The following is a 21339-nucleotide window of genomic DNA, read 5'->3' as shown; positions in this document are numbered from 1 at the left end:
TTCATCTGTCATTCTGCTAGGAAATCCATCCAGCATTGTTTGCGTACCACATTAGGGCACGAGACTCGCATGTACTTGCAAGACCCAGCAAATTATTTTTCCTAATTTGTGATTATGTTTTTGTTTCATATATGTTGTGTGTTATTTTATGTATGTTGTACTCACCCTGTTCCAAATTTATATGGTATGTTTTATTGTACCATATTTATTTTATTCTGTTGTTACTGACTACTTTGTACTTCATTTACGCTTCGATAAAGCAAAAAGTTGCCTAAAAAGAAATAAATTGTGATGTAAAGAGATTTGAAGTCCGGTCAAACCAGCTCCATTTATTGCACTTCATTGCGTTGTTGTTCGCATTGATGGATGTGTGGGTCCCTATTATATGTGATATGGGCAGCAGGTTTGTTTGCGCATTTAATTTGTTATATTTGTTGAGTGCCCTTGGATGCGATACCAATAACTGTATCCAGAAAGCAGCGCTGAGTCGTGTACAAGGGCAAAGGACGATAAATATGTCAGGATAAAACAGATACAGCTGAAATGTGCAAAAGAAATCGTCACAATAAAGAAAATTATTTAGTAGCTACAAGCTTATAAGTTAAAGTTGACAGAAACTGTAAATAGAAGAGTTGCGGAACCTTTTCATCCTTAGAGGTGCTGGGCATTTCACTTTCTCTCTTCCACTTCTTTCTCTCCTCCTCCTCCCCATCATCCTGCATCTCTGCGTATTTCTTGATGATGTCGTCTAGATGAGACAGCGCCATATTGCGATTGTCACGCAGATGTCGTGCTAGAGACTGGTCCTGAAGGGCAGGGTCATTAACTGAAAAAAGAAACAAAGTTAATCTGGCGTCTGAAAGTCATCATTACTCGGAAGACCGCTGAATCCTGTGGTGAATATCCAGCAACCTCATTGCATAATGCAACAAGGAAACATACACACAAACACTGAAAAATAATAGCAATATAATCGTCATAGTAATGCAGTATATAAGATGCATTCAAATGGTGAGGGGGGAAAAAAAAAAAAACCCCACACCACACACGATTTTTACACTTGCTTTATATTCCTTTCTTGAAGTCCACTGGGGAACACTGGAATAATAAGAATTTACTTACCGATAATTCTATTTCTCGGAGTCCGTAGTGGATGCTGGGGTTCCTGAAAGGACCATGGGGAATAGCGGCTCCGCAGGAGACAGGGCACAAAAAGTAAAGCTTTAGGATCAGGTGGTGTGCACTGGCTCCTCCCCCTATGACCCTCCTCCAAGCCAGTTAGGTACTGTGCCCGGACGAGCGTACACAATAAGGGAGGAATTTTGAATCCCGGGTAAGACTCATACCAGCCACACCAATCACACCGTACAACTTGTGATCTAAACCCAGTTAACAGTATGATAACAGCGGAGCCTCTGAAAAGATGGCTCACAACAATAATAACCCGATTTTTGTAACTATGTACAAGTATTGCAGATAATCCGCACTTGGGATGGGCGCCCAGCATCCACTACGGACTCCGAGAAATAGAATTATCGGTAAGTAAATTCTTATTTTCTCTATCGTCCTAGTGGATGCTGGGGTTCCTGAAAGGACCATGGGGATTATACCAAAGCTCCCAAACGGGCGGGAGAGTGCGGATGACTCTGCAGCACCGAATGAGAGAACTCCAGGTCCTCTTTTGCCAGGATATCAAATTTGTAGAATTTTACAAACGTGTTCTCCCCTGACCACGTAGCTGCTCGGCAGAGTTGTAATGCCGAGACCTCTCGGGCAGCCGCCCAAGATGAGCCCACCTTCCTTGTGGAATGGGCCTTAACCGATTTAGACTGTGGCAGGCCTGCCTCAGAATGTGCAAGTTGAATTGTGTTACAAATCCAACGAGCAATCGACTGCTTAGAATCAGGCGCACCCAACTTGTTGGGTGCATACAGTATAAACAGCGAGTCAGATTCTCTGACTCCAGCTGTCCTGGAACATATTTTCAGGGCCCTGACAACTTCTAGCAACTTGGAGTCCTCCAAGTCCCTAGTAGGTGCAAGGCACCACAATAAGCTGGTTCAGGTGAAACACTGACACCACCTTAGGGAGAGAACTGGGGACGAGTCCGCAGCTCTGCCCTGTCCGAATGGACAAACAGATATGGGCTTTTTTGAGAAAAAAACCACCAATTTGACACTCGCCTGGTCCAGGCCAGGGCCAAGAGCATGGTCACTTTTTATGTGAGATGCTTCAAATCCACATATTTGACTGGTTTTAAACCAATGTGATTTGAGGAATCCCAGAACTACGTTGAGATCCCACAGTGCCACTGGAGGCACAAAAAAGGGGTTTGTATATGCAATACTCCCTTGACAAACTTCTGGACTTCAGGAACTGAAGCCAATTCTTTCTGGAAGAAAATTTACAGGGCCGAATTTGAACCTTAATGGACCCCAATTTGAGGCCCATAGACACTCCTGTTTGCAGGAAATGCAGGAAACGACCGAGTTGAAATTTCTTTGTGGGGCCTTCCTGGCCTCACACCACGCAACATATTTTCGCCACACGTGGTGATAATGTTGTGCGGTCACCTCCTTTCTGGCTTTGACCAGGGTAGGAATGACCTCTTCCGGAATGCCTTTTATCCCTTAGGATCCGGCTTTCCATCGCCATGCCGACAAACGCAGCTGCGGTAAGTCTTGGAACAGACATGGTACTTGCTGAAGCAAGTCCCTTCTTAGCGGCAGAGGCCATAAGACCTCTGTAAGCATCTCTTGAAGTTCCGGGTACCAAGTCCTTCTTGGCCAATCCGGAGCCATGAGTATAGTTCTTACTCCTCTACGTCTTATAATTCTCAGCACCTTAGGTATGAGAAGCAGAGGAGGGAACACATACACCGACTGGTACACCCACGGTGTTACCAGAACGTCCACATCTATTGCCTGAGGGTCTCTTGACCTGGCGCAATACCTGTCCCGTTTTTTGTTCAGACGGGACGCCATCATGTCCACCTTTGGTATTTCCCAACGGTTTACAATCATGTGGAAAAAACTTCTCAATGAAGTTTCCACTCTCCCGGGTGGAGGTCGTGCTGAGGAAGTCTGCTTCCCAGTTTCCATTCCCGGGATGAAAAACTGCTGACAGTGTTATCACATGATTTTCCGCCCAGCGAAAAATCCTTGCAGTTTCTGCCATTGCCCTCCTGCTTCTTGTGTCGCCCTGTCTGTTTACGTGGGCGACTGCCGTGATGTTTTTCCCACTGGATCAATACCGGCTGACCTTGAAGCAGAGGTCTTGCTAAGCTTAGAGCATTATAAATTTACCCTTAGCTCCAGTATATTTATGTGGAGAAAAGTCTCCATACTTGATCACACTCCCTGGAAATTTTTCCCTTGTGTGACTGCTCCCCAGCCTCTCAGGCTGGGCTCCGTGGTTACCAGCATCCAATCCTGAATGCCGAATCTGCGGCCCTCTAGAAGATGAGCACTCTATAACCACCACAGGAGAGACACCCTTGTCCTTGGATATTGGGTTATCCGCTGATGCATCTGAAGATGCGATCCGGACCATTTGTCCAGCAGATCCCACTGAAAAGTTCTTACGTGAAATCTGCCGAATGGAATTTCTTCGTAGGAAGCCACCATCTTTACCAGGACCCTTGTGCAATGATGCACTGTTTTTAGGAGGTTCCTGACTTGCTCGGATAACTCCCTGGCTTTCTCTTCCGGGAGAAACACCTTTTTCTGGACTGTGTCCAGAATCATCCCTAGGCACAGCAGACGTGTCGTCGGGATCAGCTGCGATTTTGGAATATTTAGAATCCACCCGTGCTGATTGTAGCAGTATCCGAGATAGTGCTACTCCGACCTCCAACTGTTCCCTGGACTATGCCCCTATCAGGAGATCGTCCAAGTAAGGGATAATTAAGACGCCTTTTCTTCGAAGAAGAATCATCAATTCGGCCATTACCTTGGTAAAGACCCCGGGGTGCCGTGGACAATCCAAACGGCAGCGTCTGAAACTGATAGTGACAGTTCTGCACCACGAACCTGAGGTACCCTTTGAGAAGGGCAAATTTGGGACATAGAGGTAAGCATCCCTGATGTCCCGGGACACTATATAGTCCCCTTCTTCCTGGTTCGTTATCACTGCTCTGAGTGACTTCATCTTAATTTGAACCTTTGTAAGTGTTCAAAAAAAATTTTTTTTTTAGAATAAGTCTCACCTAGCCTTCTGGCTTCAGTACCACAATATAGTGTGGAATAATACCCCTTTTCTGTAGTAGGAGGGGTAATTTAATTATCACCTGCTGGGAATACAGCTTGTGAATTTTTTCCCATACTACCTCCTTGTCGGAGGGAGACTTGGTAAAGCAGACTTCAGGAGCCTGCGAAGGGGAAACGTCTCGACATTCCCATCTGTACCCCCGGGATACTACTTGTAGGATCCAGGGGTCCTGTACGGTCTCAGCGCCATGCTGAGAACTTGTCAGACGCGGTGGAACGCTTCTGTTCCTGGGAATGGGCTGCCTGCTGCAGTCTTCTTCCCTTTCCTCTATCCCTGGGCAGATATGATCTTATAGGGACGAGAGGACTGAGGCTGAAAAGACGGTGTCTTTTTCTGCAGAGATGTGACTTAGGGTAAAAACCGGTGGATTTTCCAGCAGTTGCCGTGACCACCAGGTCCGATGGACCGACCCCAAACAAGTCCTCTTCCTTTATACGGCCATACTGTGCCGTTTGGAATCTGCATCACCTGACCACTGTCGTGTCCATAACATCTTCTGGCAGTTATGGACATCGCGTTTATTCATGATGCCAGAGTGCAAATATCCCTCTGTGCATCTCGCATATATAGAAATGCTCTATAGTCAATAAAATACTGTCCCTGTCAAGGGTATCAATATTTTTAGTCAGGGAATCCGACCAAGCCACCCTAGCTCTGCACATCCAGGCTGAGGCGATCGCTGGCCGCAGTATAACACCAGTATGTGTGTATATACTTTTTATTATATTTTCCAGCCTTGTCAGCTGGTCCTTGAGGACGGCCCTATCTATAGACGGTACCGCCACTTGTTTTGATAAGCGTGTGAGCGCCTTATCCACCTTAAGGGGTGTTTCCCAACGCGCCCTAACTTCTGGCGGGAAAGGGTATACCGCCCATAATTTTCTATCGGGGGGAACCCACGCATCATCACACACTTTATTTAATTTATCTGATTCAGGAAAAACTATGGTAGTTTTTTCACATCCCACATAATACCCTCTTTTGTGGTACTTGTAGTATCAGAAATACGTAACACCTCCTTCATTGCCTTTAACGTGTGGCCCTAATAAGGAATACGTTTGTTTATTCACCGTCGACACTGGATTCAGTGTCCCTGTCTGTGTCTGTGTCGACCGACTAAAGTAAACGGGCGTTTTAAAACCCTTGACGGTGTTTTTGAGACGTCTGGACCGTACTAATTGTTTGTCGGCCGTCTCATGTCGTCAACCGACTTTGCAGCGTGTTGACATTATCACGTAATTTCCTAAATAAGCCATCCATTCCGGTGTCGACTCCCTAGAGAGTGACATCACCATTACAGGCAATTGCTCCGCCTCCTCACCAACATCGTCCTCCTACCTGTCGACACACACGTACCGACACACAGCACACACACAGGGAATGCTCTGATAGAGGACAGGACCCACTAGCCCTTTGGAGAGACAGAGGGAGAGTTTGCCAGCACACACCAAAAACGCTATAATTATATAGGGACAACCTTATATAAGTGTTTTCCCTTATAGCATCTTAATATATATATAAGCATATCGCCAAATTAGTGCCCCCCCTCTCTGTTTTAACCCTGTTTCTGTAGTGCAGTGCAGGGGAGAGCCTGGGAGCCTTCCCTCCAGCCTTTCTGTGAGGGAAAATGGCGCTGTGTGCTGAGGAGATAGGCCCCGCCCCTTTTTCGGCGGCCTCGTCTCCCGCTCTTAACGGATTCTGGCAGGGGTTAAATATCTCCATATAGCCTCCGGAGGCTATATGTGAGGTATTTTTAGCCAAAATAGGTATTCATTTGCCTCCCAGGGCGCCCCCCTCCCAGCGCCCTGCACCCTCAGTGACTGCCGTGTGAAGTGTGCTGAGAGGAAAATGGCGCACAGCTGCAGTGCTGTGCGCTACCTTTAGAAGACTGAGGAGTCTTCTGCCGCCGATTCTGGACCTCTTCTTACTTCAGCATCTGCAAGGGGGCCGGCGGCAAGGCTCCGGTGACCATCCAGGCTGTACCTGTGATCGTCCCTCTGGAGCTGATGTCCAGTAGCCAAGAAGCCAATCCATCCTGCACGCAGGTGAGTTCACTTCTTCTCCCCTAAGTCCCTCGTTGCAGTGATCCTGTTGCCAGCAGGACTCACTGTAAAATAAAAAACCTAAGCTAAACTTTCCTAAGCAGCTCTTTAGGAGAGCCACCTAGATTGCACCCTTCTCGGCCGGGCACAAAAATCTAACTGGCTTGGAGGAGGGTCATAGGGGGAGGAGCCAGTGCACACCACCTGATCCTAAAGCTTTACTTTTTGTGCCCTGTCTCCTGCGGAGCCGCTATTCCCCATGGTCCTTTCAGGAACCCCAGCATCCACTAGGACGATAGAGAAACTGGGGATATAGAGAAGATGGGCCCTCTAAATTTAGCACAAAAAAATAAATATAGATTCCTCTCCCTCTATGCCAGGGACGGGGAACCTTTGGCCCTCCAGCTGTTGTTGAACTACACATACCAGCATGCCTTGCTACAGTTTTGCTATTTAGCCATGCAAAAACTGTTGCAGGGCATGCTGGGATGTGTAGTTCAACAACAGCTGGAGGGCCAAAGGTTCCCCACCTTGCTCTATGCCCTGCAGAGAACGGAAAACATAAAGTTCTCCAAGAAACAACGGTGGCAAACAAAAAGTTTAGCAAGAAAAACCAAGAAAGTAAAATGGTGGGTGTGTCCAGTGTCTCCCTCAACGGTGTCCAAGAAAAGGATTTCATTTAAGTGTAATAATAAGATTTTACTCACCGGTAATTCTATTTCTCGTAGTCCGTAGTGGATGCTGGGAACTCCGTAAGGACCATGGGGAATAGACGGGCTCCGAAGGAGACTGGGCACTCTAAAAGAAAGATTAGGTACTATCTGGTGTGCACTGGCTCCTCCCTCTATGCCCCTCCTCCAGACCTCAGTTAAGGAAACTGTGCCCGGAAGAGCTGACATTACAAGGAAAGGATTTGGAATCCAGGGAAAGACTCATACCAGCCACACCAATCACACCGTACAACTCGTGATAACTATACCCAGTTAACCGTATGAACAAAAAACTGAGCCTCATTCAAAAGATGGCTCATAACAATAACCCTTAAGTTAAGCAATAACTATATACATGTATTGCAGAGAGTCCGCACTTGGGACGGGCGCCCAGCATCCACTACGGACTACGAGAAATAGAATTACCGGTGAGTAAATTCTTATTTTCTCTGACGTCCTAGTGGATGCTGGGAACTCCGTAAGGACTATGGGGATTATACCAAAGCTCCCAAACGGGCGGGAGAGTGCGGATGACTCTGCAGCACCGAATGAGAGAACTCAAGGTCCTCCTCAGCCAGGGTATCAAACTTGTAGAATTTTGCAAATGTGTTTGAACCCGACCAAGTAGCAGCTCGGCAAAGCTGTAAAGCCGAGACCCCTCGGGCAGCCGCCCAAGAAGAGCCCACCTTCCTTGTGGAATGGGCCTTCACTGATTTAGGATGCGGCAGTCCAGCCGCAGAATGTGCCAGCTGAATCGTGCTACAAATCCAGCGAGCAATAGTCTGCTTTAAAGCAGGAGCACCCAGCTTGTTGGGTGCATGCAGGATAAACAGCGAGTCAGTTTTTATGACTCTATCCGTCCTGGAAACATAGATTTTCAGGGCCCGGACTACGTCCAGCAACTTGGAATCCTCCAAGTCCCGAGTAGCCGCAGGCACCACAATAGGTTGGTTCAAATGAAACGCTGATACCACCTTTGGGAGAAATTGGGGACGAGTCCTCAATTCTGCCCTATCCATATGGAAAATCAGATATGGGCTTTTACATGACAAAGCCGCCAATTCTGACACACGCCTAGCCGAGGCCAACAGCATGACCACCTTCCACGTGAGATACTTTAACTCCACGGTCTTAAGTGGCTCAAACGAATGTGATTTCAGGAAATCCAACACAACGTTGAGATCCCAAGGTGCCACTGGAGGCACAAAAGGGGGCTGAATATGCAGCACTCCCTTAACAAATGTCTGAACTTCAGGCAGAGAAGCCAGTCCCTTTTGAAAGAAAATAGATAGGGCCGAAATCTGGACCTTTATGGACCCCAATTTTAGGCCCATAGTCACCCCTGACTGTAGGAAGTGCAGAAATCGACCCAGCTGGAATTCCTCTGTTGGGGCCTTCCTGGCCTCACACCAAGCAACATATTTCCGCCATATACGGTGATAATGTTTTGCTGTCACATCCTTCCTAGCTTTTATCAGCGTAGGAATCACTTCATCTGGAATGCCCTTTTCCGTTAGGATCCGGCGTTCAACCGCCATGCCGTCAAACGCAGCCGCGGTAAGTCTTGGAACAGACAGGGCCCCTGCTGTAGCAGGTCCTGTCGGAGAGGCAGAGGCCATGGGTCCTCTGAGATCATTTCTTGTAGTTCTGGGTACCAAGTTCTTCTTGGCCAATCCGGAACGATGAGTATAGTTCTTACTCCTCTCTTTCTTATTATCCTCAGTACCTTGGGAATGAGAGGAAGAGGAGGGAACACATAAACCGACTGGTACACCCACGGTGTCACTAGGGCGTCCACAGCTATCACCTGAGGGTCCCTTGACCTGGCGCAATATCTTTTTAGCTTTCTGTTGAGGCGGGACGCCATCATGTCCACCTGTGGCCGTTCCCAACGATTTACAATCAGCGTGAAGACTTCTGGATGTAGTCCCCACTCTCCCGGGTGGAGGTCGTGCCTGCTGAGGAAGTCTGCTTCCCAGTTGTCCACTCCCGGAATGAACACTGCTGACAGTGCTAGGACGTGATTTTCCGCCCATCGAAGAATCCTTGTGGCTTCTGCCATCGCCATCCTGCTTCTTGTGCCGCCCTGGCGGTTTACATGGGCGACCGCCGTGATGTTGTCTGACTGAATCAGCACCGGTTGGTTTTGAAGCAGGGGCTCTGCTTGACTCAGGGCGTTGTAAATGGCCCTTAGTTCCAGTATATTTATGTGCAGTGAAGTCTCCTGACTTGACCACTGTCCTTGGAAGTTCCTTCCCTGAGTGACTGCCCCCCATCCTCGGAGGCTTGCGTCCGTGGTCACCAGGACCCAGTCCTGTATGCCGAATCTGCGGCCCTCGAGAAGATGAGTACTCTGCAGCCACCACAGCAGAGACACCCTGGCCCTTGGGGACAGGGTGATCAACCGATGCATCTGAAGATGCGATCCGGACCATTTGTCTAACAGATCCCACTGAAAGATCCGTGCATGGAACCTGCCGAAGGGAATTGCTTCGTAAGAAGCCACCATCACTTCTGCCCCTTCACACCACTTATACCCCACCACTCAACCCTGCTCTCTCCCTCCTCTGCCTGTCTCCTCACCTCTCCTCCACCAGTATCAAACTGCACTCCCTCCCTGTTTCACGCATGCAGTCTCCCTTCCTAGCCAAGGCCCCAGCACCATCATCACACCCTCTTTATCCTCTCCTTCCAAATTACTCCTACCTCAACGCTACAGCAATCCTGATAATCTCATTCACATCTCTCCCACTAACTCATACCCCCTATCTTGTGCACTCTGGAATGCCAGATCTATTTGCAACAAACTGGCCCCCACTCATGACCTTTTCATTTCCAACTCCCTGCACCTCCTGGCCATTACAGAAACCTGGATTACTCCTCATGACACCACTTCTCCTGCTGCTCTCTCTGCTGGGGGCCTCACATTCTCACACACACCCCGACCCAGGGGTCGCCATGGGGGTGGTGTTGGGATCCTTTTACCCTCAAGCTACACATACCAACTTATACCTCCAGAACCTTCTCTTACATTCTCTACATTTGAGGTCCATGCATTACGCCTCTACCAACCTACTAATCTTCGAGTTGCTGTAATTTACCATCCACCTGGCATTTCCTCCAAATTCCTTGACAACTTTGCTTCCTGGCTACCTCACTTCCTCTCTTCTGACATTCCCTCCATTATTCTAGGTGATTTCAACATCCCTATCGATAACCCCACAAAATCACCTGCCTCTAAACTCCTTAACCTCACCTCTTCACTTGGTCTCTCCCAGTGGACCACCTCACCCTCCCATGTGAACGGGAGCTCACTGGATCTGGTTTTCACTCACCGCTGTGATATTTCTGATTTCTCCAATTCCCCTTTTCCCCTCTCTGACCACCACTTGCTCTCTTTCAACTTATCTATCTATGCTTCCCCATCTCTCCCTCCTAAGGCTACCATCACGAAGCGTAACATTGAGGCTATTGACACCTCATCCCTGTCCTCCCTGTTTGACTCCCTTCTCTCTCCTCTTCTCTCTCTCACATGCCCTGAACAAGCCACATCCCTATACAATGCATCTCTTACTTCTGCCCTTGACTCTGTTGCTCCGCCAACCACTATTCACCCTCGCAGATCAACACCTCAACCCTGGCACACCAAATGCACCAGATACCTACAAAAATGCTCACGTACTGCCGAGCGACAGTGGAGGAAATCACGCTCTAAAGCAGACTTCCTCCATTTCAAATTCATGCTCTCATCCTTCAGTACTGCCCTTTCTCTTGCTAAACAATCATACTTCAAAATCCTCATTTCTACACAGTCTTCCAACCCCCGGCGCCTCTTTGCCACTGTTAACTCCCTCCTCTGCCCACCACCACCTCCTCTCCCTTCCTCATTGTCTGCTCTTGACTTTGCCACTTATTTCACATCCAAGATTGACTCCATACGTCAGGATATCACTTCCCACCAGACCAGCAACCACCCATCCCTTGCCACCCCTCCCCTTCCCTCTTACCAACTCTGACATCTTTCTCCCATGTATCTGGCGAGGAAGTCATGGCCCTCATCCGTTCCTCCCCCCCCACAACCTCCCCGCTCGACCCTATCCCCTCCCACCTCCTCCGTTACCTCTCCCCTTCTGCCTGTTCCCATCTTGCCCACCTTCTCAATCTCTCCCTTTCATCAGGCACTGTCCCCTCTGCCTTCAAGCATGCTCTTGTCGCCCCTATTCTTAAAAAACCTACCCTTGATCCTAACACTCTCTCCAACTATCGACCCATCTCTCTCCTCCCCTTTGCCTCCAAACTTCTTGAGCGTATTGTCTATAATCGCCTCACTGCTTTTCTTTCCTCTCACTCACTGCTTGACCCATTCCAGTCTGGTTTCCGTTCTCTCCACTCCACTGAAACTGCCCTCACAAAAGTCTGCAATGACCTCCATGCAGCCAAATCTAAGGGCCACTACTCTCTGCTTATTCTTCTTGACCTCTCTGCTGCTTTTGACACTGTGGACCATCCTCTCCTTCTGCAAATCCTTCACTCTCTTGGTCTGCGTGATACTGCCCTCTCCTGGCTGTCCTCCTACCTCTCTGATCGTTCCTTCTCTGTCTCCTCTCATGATGCTACCTCCCCCCCACTTCCACTAACTGTTGGTGTCCCCAAGGCTCTGTTCTTGGTCCTCTCCTTTTCTCTCTCTATACGTCCTCTTTAGGTGAACTCATTAGTTCTTTTAACTTCCAATATCACCTCTATGCTGATGACACTCAAATCTACCTCTCCTCCCCTGATCTCTCCACGGCTCTCCTCACTCGTACCTCAAACTGTCTTTCTGCTATCTCTTCCTGGATGTCTCAGCGCTTTCTTAAACTCAACATGTCTAAGACTGAGCTGATCATCTTCCCACCCTCCCGCACAGCCTCACCTCCCACAATCTCATTATCCATTGATGGCACGACTATCTCCCCTAGCCCCCAAGTACGCTGTCTTGGCGTAATCCTTGACTCCTCCCTCTTCTTCAAACCACACATTCAGCACCTCTCACAAACCTGTCATTTTTATCTCAAAAACATTTCTAGAATCAGACCTTTTCTCACACAGGATGCCACTAAGATCATTATTCACTCACTGATTATTTCCAGACTGGGCTACTGTAATCTCCTCTTAACTGGCCTCCCTGACAATCACCTCTCTCCACTCCAATCTATCCTCAATGCTGCTGCCCGGCTCATCTTACATCCTACAGGCCCTCCACTGGCTTCCCTTCCCTTTCAGAATCCAATTCAAACTTCTCACACTCACTTACAAAGCCCTCACCCACTCCTCTCCCATCTACATCTCTGACCTTATCTCCCTTTACTCTCCCACCCGTCCTCTTCGCTCTGCTAATGCACGCCGTCTCTCCTGTCTTCTGATTACTTCCTCCCACTCCTATCTCCAAGATTTTTCACGTGCTGCTCCCTTTCTCTGGAATTCTTTACCTCTCCCCCTCAGACTCTCCACCTCTCTACAAAACTTCAAACGGGCTCTTAAGACCCATTTCTTTACCAAACCTAGCCAAATCTCAACATAACCCTCTGTTCCACGCTCTCTATGTACCCCATCTGTGTCATCCCTGTCTGTCTACCCCTCCCCTTAGAATGTAAGCTCTCACGAGTAGGGCCCTCTTCCCTCATGTGCTTATACTTTTCTTACTTTAATAAACCTCAACTGCCCAGATCCCACAGTTTTTTTGACCACCTGGAACTTATCTCTATGTTTACTGGTGTAGTTATGCTTAGTTGCCCTGTACTTGTCCTATATTGTATTCAAATGTAAGTCACCGTTTTCCTATTTTTTATGTGCATTTGTACTCTGTAATTGGGCGCTGCGGAACCCTTGTGGCGCCATATAAATAAAGGATAATAATAATAATCTTTCCCAGGACTCGCGTGCAGTGATGCACCGACACCTGTTTTGGTTTCAGGAGGTCCCTGACCAGAGATGACAATTCCTGGGCCTTCTCCACCGGGAGAAACACCTTCTTCTGTTCTGTGTCCAGAATCATGCCCAGGAAGAGCAGACGCGTCGCAGGAATCAGCTGCGACTTTGGGATATTCAGAATCCAGCCGTGCTGTTGCAACACTTCCCGAGAGAGTGCTACGCTGACTAACAACCGCTCTCTGGACCTCGCCTTTATAAGGAGATCGTCCAAGTACGGGATAATTATAACTCCCTTCTTCCGAAGGAGTATCATCATTTCGGCCATTACCTTGGTAAATACTCTCGGTGCCGTGGACAGACCAAACGGCAACATCTGGAATTGGTAATGACAATCCTGTACCACAAACCTGAGGTACTCCTGGTGAGGTGGGTAAATGGGGACATGCACGTAAGCATCCTTCATGTCCAGCGACACCATAAAATCCCCCTCTTCCAGGCTTGCAATAACCGCCCTGAGCGATTCCATTTTGAACTTGAACTTCCTTATATAAGTGTTCAAGGATTTTAAATTTAGAATGGGTCTCACCGAACCGTCTGGTTTCGGTACCACAAACATTGTGGAATAGTAACCCCGTCCCTGTTGAAGGAGGGGAACCTTGATTATCACCTGCTGGAGGTACAGCTTGTGAATTGCCGCCAGTACTACCTCCCTTTCCCTGGGAGCAGCTGGCAAGGCTGATTTGAGGTAACGGCGAGGAGGAGTCACCTCGAACTCCAGCTTGTATCCCTGAGATACAATTTGTACAGCCCAGAGATCCACTTGTGAGCGAACCCACTGGTTGCTGAAGTTTCGGAGACGCGCCCCCACCGCACCCGGCTCCGCCTGTGGAGCCCCAGCGTCATGCAGTGGACTTAGAGGAAGCGGGGGAGGATTTTTGTTCCTGGGAACTGGCTGCCTGGTGCAGCTTCTTTCCTCTATCCCTGCCTCTGGGCAGAAAGGATGCGCCTCTGATCCGCTTGCCTTTCTGAGGCTGAAAGGACTGTACATGATAATACGGTGCTCTCTTAGGCTGTGAGGGAACCTGAGGTAAAAAAGTTGACTTCCCGGCTGTTGCCGTGGATACGAGGTCCGAGAGACCGTCCCCAAACAATTCCTCACCCTTATAAGGCAAAACCTCCATGTGTCTTTTAGAATCAGCATCACCTGTCCACTGCCGAGTCCATAATACTCTCCTGGCAGAAATGGACATTGCATTAATTCTAGATGCCAGCAGGCAAATGTCCCTCTGTGCATCCCGCATATATAAGACGACGTCTTTTATATGTTCTATGGTTAGCAAAATAGTATCCCTGTCGAGGGAATCAATGTTGTCTGACAGGGTATCAGACCATGCGGCTGCAGCACTACACATCCATGCTGAAGCAATAGCAGGTCTCAGTATAGTACCTGAGTGTGTATACACAGACTTCAGGATAGCCTCCTGCTTTCTATCCGCAGGCTCCTTTAGGGCGGCCGTATCCCGAGACGGCAGTGCCACCTTTTCTGATAAGCGTGTGAGCGCCTTGTCCACCCTAGGGGATGTTTCCCAACGTAACCTGTCCGTTGGCGGGAAAGGGTACGCCATCAGTAACCTCTTAGAAATCACTAGTTTCTTATCGGGGGAACTCCACGCTTCTTCACACAATTCATTTAATTCATCAGATGGGGGAAAAGTCACTGGCTGCTTTTTCTCCCCAAACATAATACCCTTCTTGGTAGTAACCGGGTTAATATCAGAAATGTGCAATACATTTTTCATTGCAGTAATCATGCATCGGATGGCTTTTGTAGACTATGCATTTGTCTCATCCTCATCTACACTGGAGTCAGACTCCGTGTCTACATCTGTGTCTACCATCTGAGCTAGCGGGCGTTTATGAGCCCCTGATGGCCTCTGAGACGCCTGGGCAGGCGCGGGCTGAGATCTCGGCTGTCCCAAGGCTGCTGAGTCATCGAACCTTTTATGTAAGGAGTTGACACTGTCTGTTAAGACCTTCCACATATCCATCCAATCCGGTGTCGGCCCCGTCGGGGGCGACACCACACTTATCTGCCCTTGCTCCGCCTCCACGTAAGCCTCCTCATCAAACATGTCGACACAGCCGTACCGACACACCGCACACACAGGGAATGCTCTGACTGAGGACAGGACCCAACACAAAGTCCTTTGGGGAGACAGAGAGAGAGTATGCCAGCACACACCACAGCGCTATATAACATAGGGATTTACACTAAAAAGTGATTTTTCCCAATAGCTGCTTATTATCACAATTGCGCCTAAATTTATGTGCCCCCCCTCTCTTTTTTACCCTTGTTGTAATGGATACTGCAGGGGAGAGCCTGGGGAGCGTCCTTCCAGCGGAGCTGTGAAGAGAAAATGGCGCTGGTGTGCTGAGGAAGAAGGCCCCGCCCCCTCAGCGGCGGGCTTCTCCCGCGTTTTGTATAATATTAATGGCGTTTTTTTTTGCACATATACAGTTTTATAAACTGTATTATGTGCATTTTGTGCCAAAAGGTAATCTAATTGCTGCCCAGGGCGCCCCCCCCCCCCCCCAGCGCCCTGCACCCAACAGTGACCGGAGTGTGTGGTGTGCTGTGGGAGCAATGGCGCACAGCTGCAGTGCTGTGCGCTACCTTAATGAAGACAGGAGTCTTCAGCCGCCGATTTCGTCGCTTCTTCTGTCTTCTGGCTCTGCAAGGGGGACGGCGGCGCGGCTCCGGGAACGGACGATCGAGGTCGGGCCCTGTGTTCGATCCCTCTGGAGCTAATGGTGTCCAGTAGCCTTAGAAGCACAAGCTAGCTGCAAGCAGGTAGGTTTGCTTCTCTCCCCTCAGTCCCTCGTAGCAGTGAGTCTGTTGCCAGCAGATCTCACTGAAAATAAAAAACCTAACAAATACTTTCTTTCTAGCAAGCTCAGGAGAGCCCACTAGGAGCACCCAGCTCTGGCCGGGCACAGATTCTAACTGAGGTCTGGAGGAGGGGCATAGAGGGAGGAGCCAGTGCACACCAGATAGTACTAAATCTTTCTTTTAGAGTGCCCAGTCTCCTTCGGAGCCCGTCTATTCCCCATGGTCCTTATGGAGTTCCCAGCATCCACTAGGACGTCAGAGAAAATTCTGTTTTGTCTTTCATCCTATGGTGATCACTGGTACACCTTGGACATTACAAACTGCCCGAATGCAAGGGAACACAAAATAAATTGCGTGAAGCACCCTATGGCATCTTTAGACACAAGACGCTGAATTTTAAGACAAATCAGCGAAAGTGTTAACTTGGGAATACTGGGGCAGATGTATTAACCTGGAGAAGGCATAAGGAAGTGATAAACCAGTGATAAGTGCAAGGTGATACACGCACCAACCAATCAGCTCCAATATGTAAATTAACAGTTAGGAGCTGATTGGCTGGTGCGTGTATCACCTTGCACTCATCACTGGTTTATCACTTCCTTATGCCTTCTCCGGGTTAATACATCTGCCCCACTGTTCCCTAGCAGGCTGTGTGGGGTATCGGGGGCTGAGAGGCTTAGACTTTTAGAGCTCAATCTAAAACAGTTGCCTGACACCAGCTGAGCCTCCCTATACCCCCGTGTGTCAGTGTCCCCCCATTATGAAAGATGGGGGACCCTGAAAGAGAAAAGGACACCCTCGTAACTTTCTATAAGTAGTGATGAATACCATGGCTTGTATGAAATTCTGACCTAAGGCATTTACAGACGAGCATTCATATTCTCCCCTTGTTTTCAGGATGCAGTGTAAGCGCATGTGCCATATAAGCTGCGCTCTGACACACACTAGCAGAATTCCCCAGCATTTATCTGTAATACACCTGTGAAATGCTGACCGGTTCCCAAGCTCTCAGCTACATTAGTCCCTTCCTCTTGTAACAGGTAAAGGCAAAATTCCTCCAATTCTAATGGAAACGCTGCAGCAATCAAAGCTTTTTGTCTTGCAGGTTTCTTTTTTTTAGTATGGATTTTGTTAAATTTAGTTCATTTACCCCCCATAAAAGGAGACTGTTGTCCTTACCTGTATGACCAAGTATGACCATTGGTATAGGTGGTGAGCTGGAGCCTGGGCAACAAATAGTTTAAATTCTTTACCTAACAGCACAGGCTTCATCTCCCCTATACCACCCTCCCAGCATAGAGGACATGTTTTAATTAACTAGCTCAAGAGCAAGGGGAAGGAACACACACAGATCAAACACACATAGTGATGGGTAACAGAGGAATCAGTAACTGTGGAAAACAATCCCACAAGCCAGGTGCATCAGGGCGGGCGCCCTGTATCCCCCATGAACTCCGCAAAAATAATTTTATTAATCTATGGGTAACACAGGGATGACAATGGGACGGTCCAAAGCAGTCTCCCATAGGGAGGGGATGCTCCTATGGTGAGTTGACAACTCTACGCCCAAAGCCTGCATCCACGGAGACAAAGGAACCAAAGGAATAGAATTTGATGACTATAAGGGTAGACGGCCACATTGTTTCTTTACACATTTGTTAGGCAGATGCGCCACAACGAGCTACCCAAGAAGTGCCCACTGCTTTGGTGGAACATGAATGCATCGAGGCAGCACCGAAAAGTCCCACAGGGAATAGGTATAGCGGTCAGTCAGAGCCACCTGGCCAAAGTCTGCTTAGTGGCTGGTCAGCACAGTTTGTTGAAGTCATACAGGATAAAAAGCAAAAATAAGAATTTACTTACCGATAATTCTATTTCTCGGAGTCCGTAGTGGATGCTGGGGTTCCTGAAAGGACCATGGGGAATAGCGGCTCCGCAGGAGACAGGGCACAAAAAAGTAAAGCTTTTACCAGATCAGGTGGTGTGCACTGGCTCCTCCCCCTATGACCCTCCTCCAGACTCCAGTTAGGTACTGTGCCCGGACGAGCGTACACAATAAGGGAGGCAATTTGAATCCCGGGTAAGACTCATACCAGCCACACCAATCACACCGTACAACTTGTGATCTAAACCCAGTTAACAGTATGATAACAGAAAGAGCCTCTTAAAGATGGCTCCTTAACAATATAACCCGAATTTGTTAACAATAACTATGTACAGTATTGCAGATAATCCGCACTTGGGATGGGCGCCCAGCATCCACTACGGACTCCGAGAAATAGAATTATCGGTAAGTAAATTCTTATTTTCTCTATCGTCCTAAGTGGATGCTGGGGTTCCTGAAAGGACCATGGGGATTATACCAAAGCTCCCAAACGGGCGGGAGAGTGCGGATGACTCTGCAGCACCGAATGAGAGAATTCCAAGTCCTCTTTTGCCAGGGTATCAAATTTGTAGAATTTTACAAACGTGTTTTCCCCCGACCACGTAGCTGCTCGGCAGAATTGTAATGCCGAGACCCCTCGGGCAGCCGCCCAAGATGAGCCCACCTTCCTTGTGGAATGGGCCTTAACAGATTTAGGCTGTGGCAGGCCTGCCACAGAATGAGCAAGTTGAATTGTGTTACAAATCCAACGAGCAATCGTCTGCTTAGAAGCAGGGGCACCCAACTTGTTGGGTGCATATAGTATCAACAGCGAGTCAGATTTTCTGACTTCAGCCGTCCTTGAAATGTATATTTTTAAGGCTCTGACAACGTCCAACAACTTGGAGTCCTCCAAGTCGCCAGTGGCCGCAGGCACCACAATAGGTTGGTTCAGGTGAAACGCTGATACCACCTTAGGGAGAAAATGCGGACGAGTCCTCAGTTCTGCCCTATCCGAATGGAAGATTAGATAAGGGCTTTTATAAGATAAAGCCGCCAATTCAGATACTCTCCTGGCGGAAGCCAGGGCCAGTAACATAGTCACTTTCCATGTGAGATATTTAAAATCCACCTTTTTCAATGGTTCAAACCAATGGGATTTGAGGAAATCTAAAACTACATTTAGATCCCACGGTGCCACCGGAGGCACCACAGGAGGCTGTATATGCAGTACTCCCTTAACAAAAGTCTGTACCTCAGGAACTGAGGCCAATTCTTTTTGGAAGAATATTGACAGGGCCGAAATTTGAACCTTAATAGATCTCAATTTGAGACCCATAGACAATCCTGATTGTAGGAAATGTAGGAAACGACCCAGTTGAAATTCCTCCGTCGGAACACTCCGATCCTCGCACCACGCGACATATTTTCGCCAAATGCGGTGATAATGTTTCGCGGTGACTTCCTTCCTTGCCTTAATCAAGGTAGGAATGACTTCTTCTGGAATGCCTTTCCCTTTTAGGATCTGGCGTTCAACCGCCATGCCGTCAAACGCAGCCGCGGTAAGTCTTGAAAGAGACAGGGACCCTGTTGTAGCAGGTCCCTTCTCAGAAGTAGAGGGCACGGGTCGTCCGTGACCAACTCTTGAAGTTCCGGGTACCAAGTCCTTCTTGGCCAATCCGGAGCCACTAGTATTGTTCTTACTCCTCTTCACCGTATAATCTTCAATACCTTTGGTATGAGAGGCAGAGGAGGAAACACATATACTGATTTGTACACCCAAGGTGTTACCAGTGCGTCCACAGCTATTGCCTGTGGATCTCTTGACCTGGCGCAATACTTGTCCAGTTTCTTGTTGAGGCGAGACGCCATCATGTCTACCATTGGTCTTTCCCAACAGTTTATTAGCATGTGGAAGACTTCTGGATGAAGACCCCACTCTCCCGGGTGAATATCGTGTCTGCTGAGGAAGTCTGCTTCCCAGTTGTCCACGCCCGGGAAGAACACTGCTGACAGTGCTATTACGTGATTCTCCGCCCAGCGAAGAATCTTGGCAGCTTCTGCCATTGCACTCCTGCTTCTTGTGCCGCCCTGTCTGTTTACATGGGCGACCGCCGTGATGTTGTCCGACTGAATCAACACCGGTTTTCCTTGCAGGAGTGGTTCCGCCTGGCTTAGAGCATTTTAGATTGCTCTTAGTACCAGAATGTTTATGTGAAGAGACTTTTCCAGGTTCGTCCATACCCCCTGGAAGTTTCTTCTTTGTGTGACTGCTCCCCAACCTCTCAGGCTGGCGTCCGTGGTCACCAGGATCAAATCCTGTATGCCGAATCTGCGGCCCTCCAATAGATGAGCCTTTTGCAACCACCACAGAAGATATACCCTTGTCCTTGGCGACAGGGTTATTCGCAGGTGCATCTGAGGATGCGACCCTGACCATTTGTCCAACAGATCCCTTTGGAAAATTCTTGCATGGAATCTGCCGAATGGAATTGCTTCGTAAAAAGCCACCATTTTTCCCAGGACTCTTGTGCATTGATGTACAGACACCTTTCCTGGTTTTAGGAGGTTCCTGACAGGTCGGATAACTCCTTGGCTTTTTCCTCGGGAAGAAAAACCTTTTTCAGAACCGTGTCCAGAATCATCCCTAGGAACAGCAGACGTATCGTCGGAAAACAGCTGCGATTCTTGGAATATTTAGAATCCAGTCGTGCCGTCGAAGAACTACTTTAGATAGTGCTCTTCCGACCTCCAACTGTTCTCTGGAACTTGCCCTTTTTAGGTCGTGCAAGTAAGGGATAATTTAGATGCCTTTTTTCTTTGAAGAAACATCTTTTCGGCCATTACCTTGGTAAAAAGGCCCGGGGTGCCGTGGATAATTCAAACGGCATCGTCTGAAACTGATATTGACAGTTCTGTACCACGAACCAGAGGTACCCTTGATGAGAAGGACAAAATTTGGACATGGAGGTAATCCTTGATGTCCAGGAACACCATATAGTCCCCTTTTTTCCGGTTCGCTATCACTGCTCTGAGTGACTTTATCTCGATTTGAACCTTTTATGTAAGTGTTCAAAACATTTTAGATTTAGACTGTGTGTCACCAAGCCGTCTGGCTTCAGTACCACAATATAGTGTGGAAAAATAATACCCTTTTCCTTGTCGTAGGAGGGGTACTTTGATTATCACCTGCTGGATATACAGCTTGTGAATTGTTTCCAATGCTGCCTCCCTGTCGGAGGGAGCCGTTGGTAAAGCAGACTTCAGGAACCTGCGAGGAGAAGATGTCTCGACTCTCCAATCTTTACCCCTGGGATAATACTCGTACGATCTAGGGGTCAACTTGCGAGTGATCCCACTGCGCCCTGAGACTCTTGAGACTACCCCCCCACCTTGAGTCCGCTTGCACGGCCCCAGCGTCATGCTGAGGACTTGGCAGACGCGGTGGAGGGCTTCTTTTCCTGGGAAAGGGCTGCCTGCTGCAGTCTACTTCCCTTACCTCTATGTCTGGGCAGATATGACTGGCCTTTTGCCTGCATGCCCTCATGGGAAAGGAAAGATTGAGGCTGAAAAGACGGTGTCTTTTTTAGCTGAGATGTAACTTGGGGTAAAAAAGGTTGGATTTCCCAGCTGTTGCTGTGGTCCCCAGGTCCG

At 48.4% G+C, this 21339-nt stretch overlaps 1 protein-coding gene across 4 annotated transcripts in view; it reads right to left on the bottom strand.

The window, feature by feature from the left end:
• The window catches only part of DAXX (death domain associated protein), a 98921-nt gene that overhangs the window by 38982 nt on the left and 38600 nt on the right, over positions 1-21339 (bottom strand). For all 4 annotated transcript variants that reach the window (XM_063938243.1, XM_063938246.1, XM_063938245.1 and 1 more), the window contains exon 4: positions 642-826. In XM_063938243.1, coding sequence (XP_063794313.1) covers positions 642-826 — 185 coding nt within the window. The remainder of the gene's footprint in view (positions 1-641; positions 827-21339) is intronic.

The sequence above is a fragment of the Pseudophryne corroboree genome, chromosome 8, assembly GCF_028390025.1.
Source record: "Pseudophryne corroboree isolate aPseCor3 chromosome 8, aPseCor3.hap2, whole genome shotgun sequence".
Lineage (NCBI taxonomy): Eukaryota > Metazoa > Chordata > Amphibia > Anura > Myobatrachidae > Pseudophryne > Pseudophryne corroboree.
This window is presented reverse-complemented; position numbering and strand designations above follow the sequence as displayed.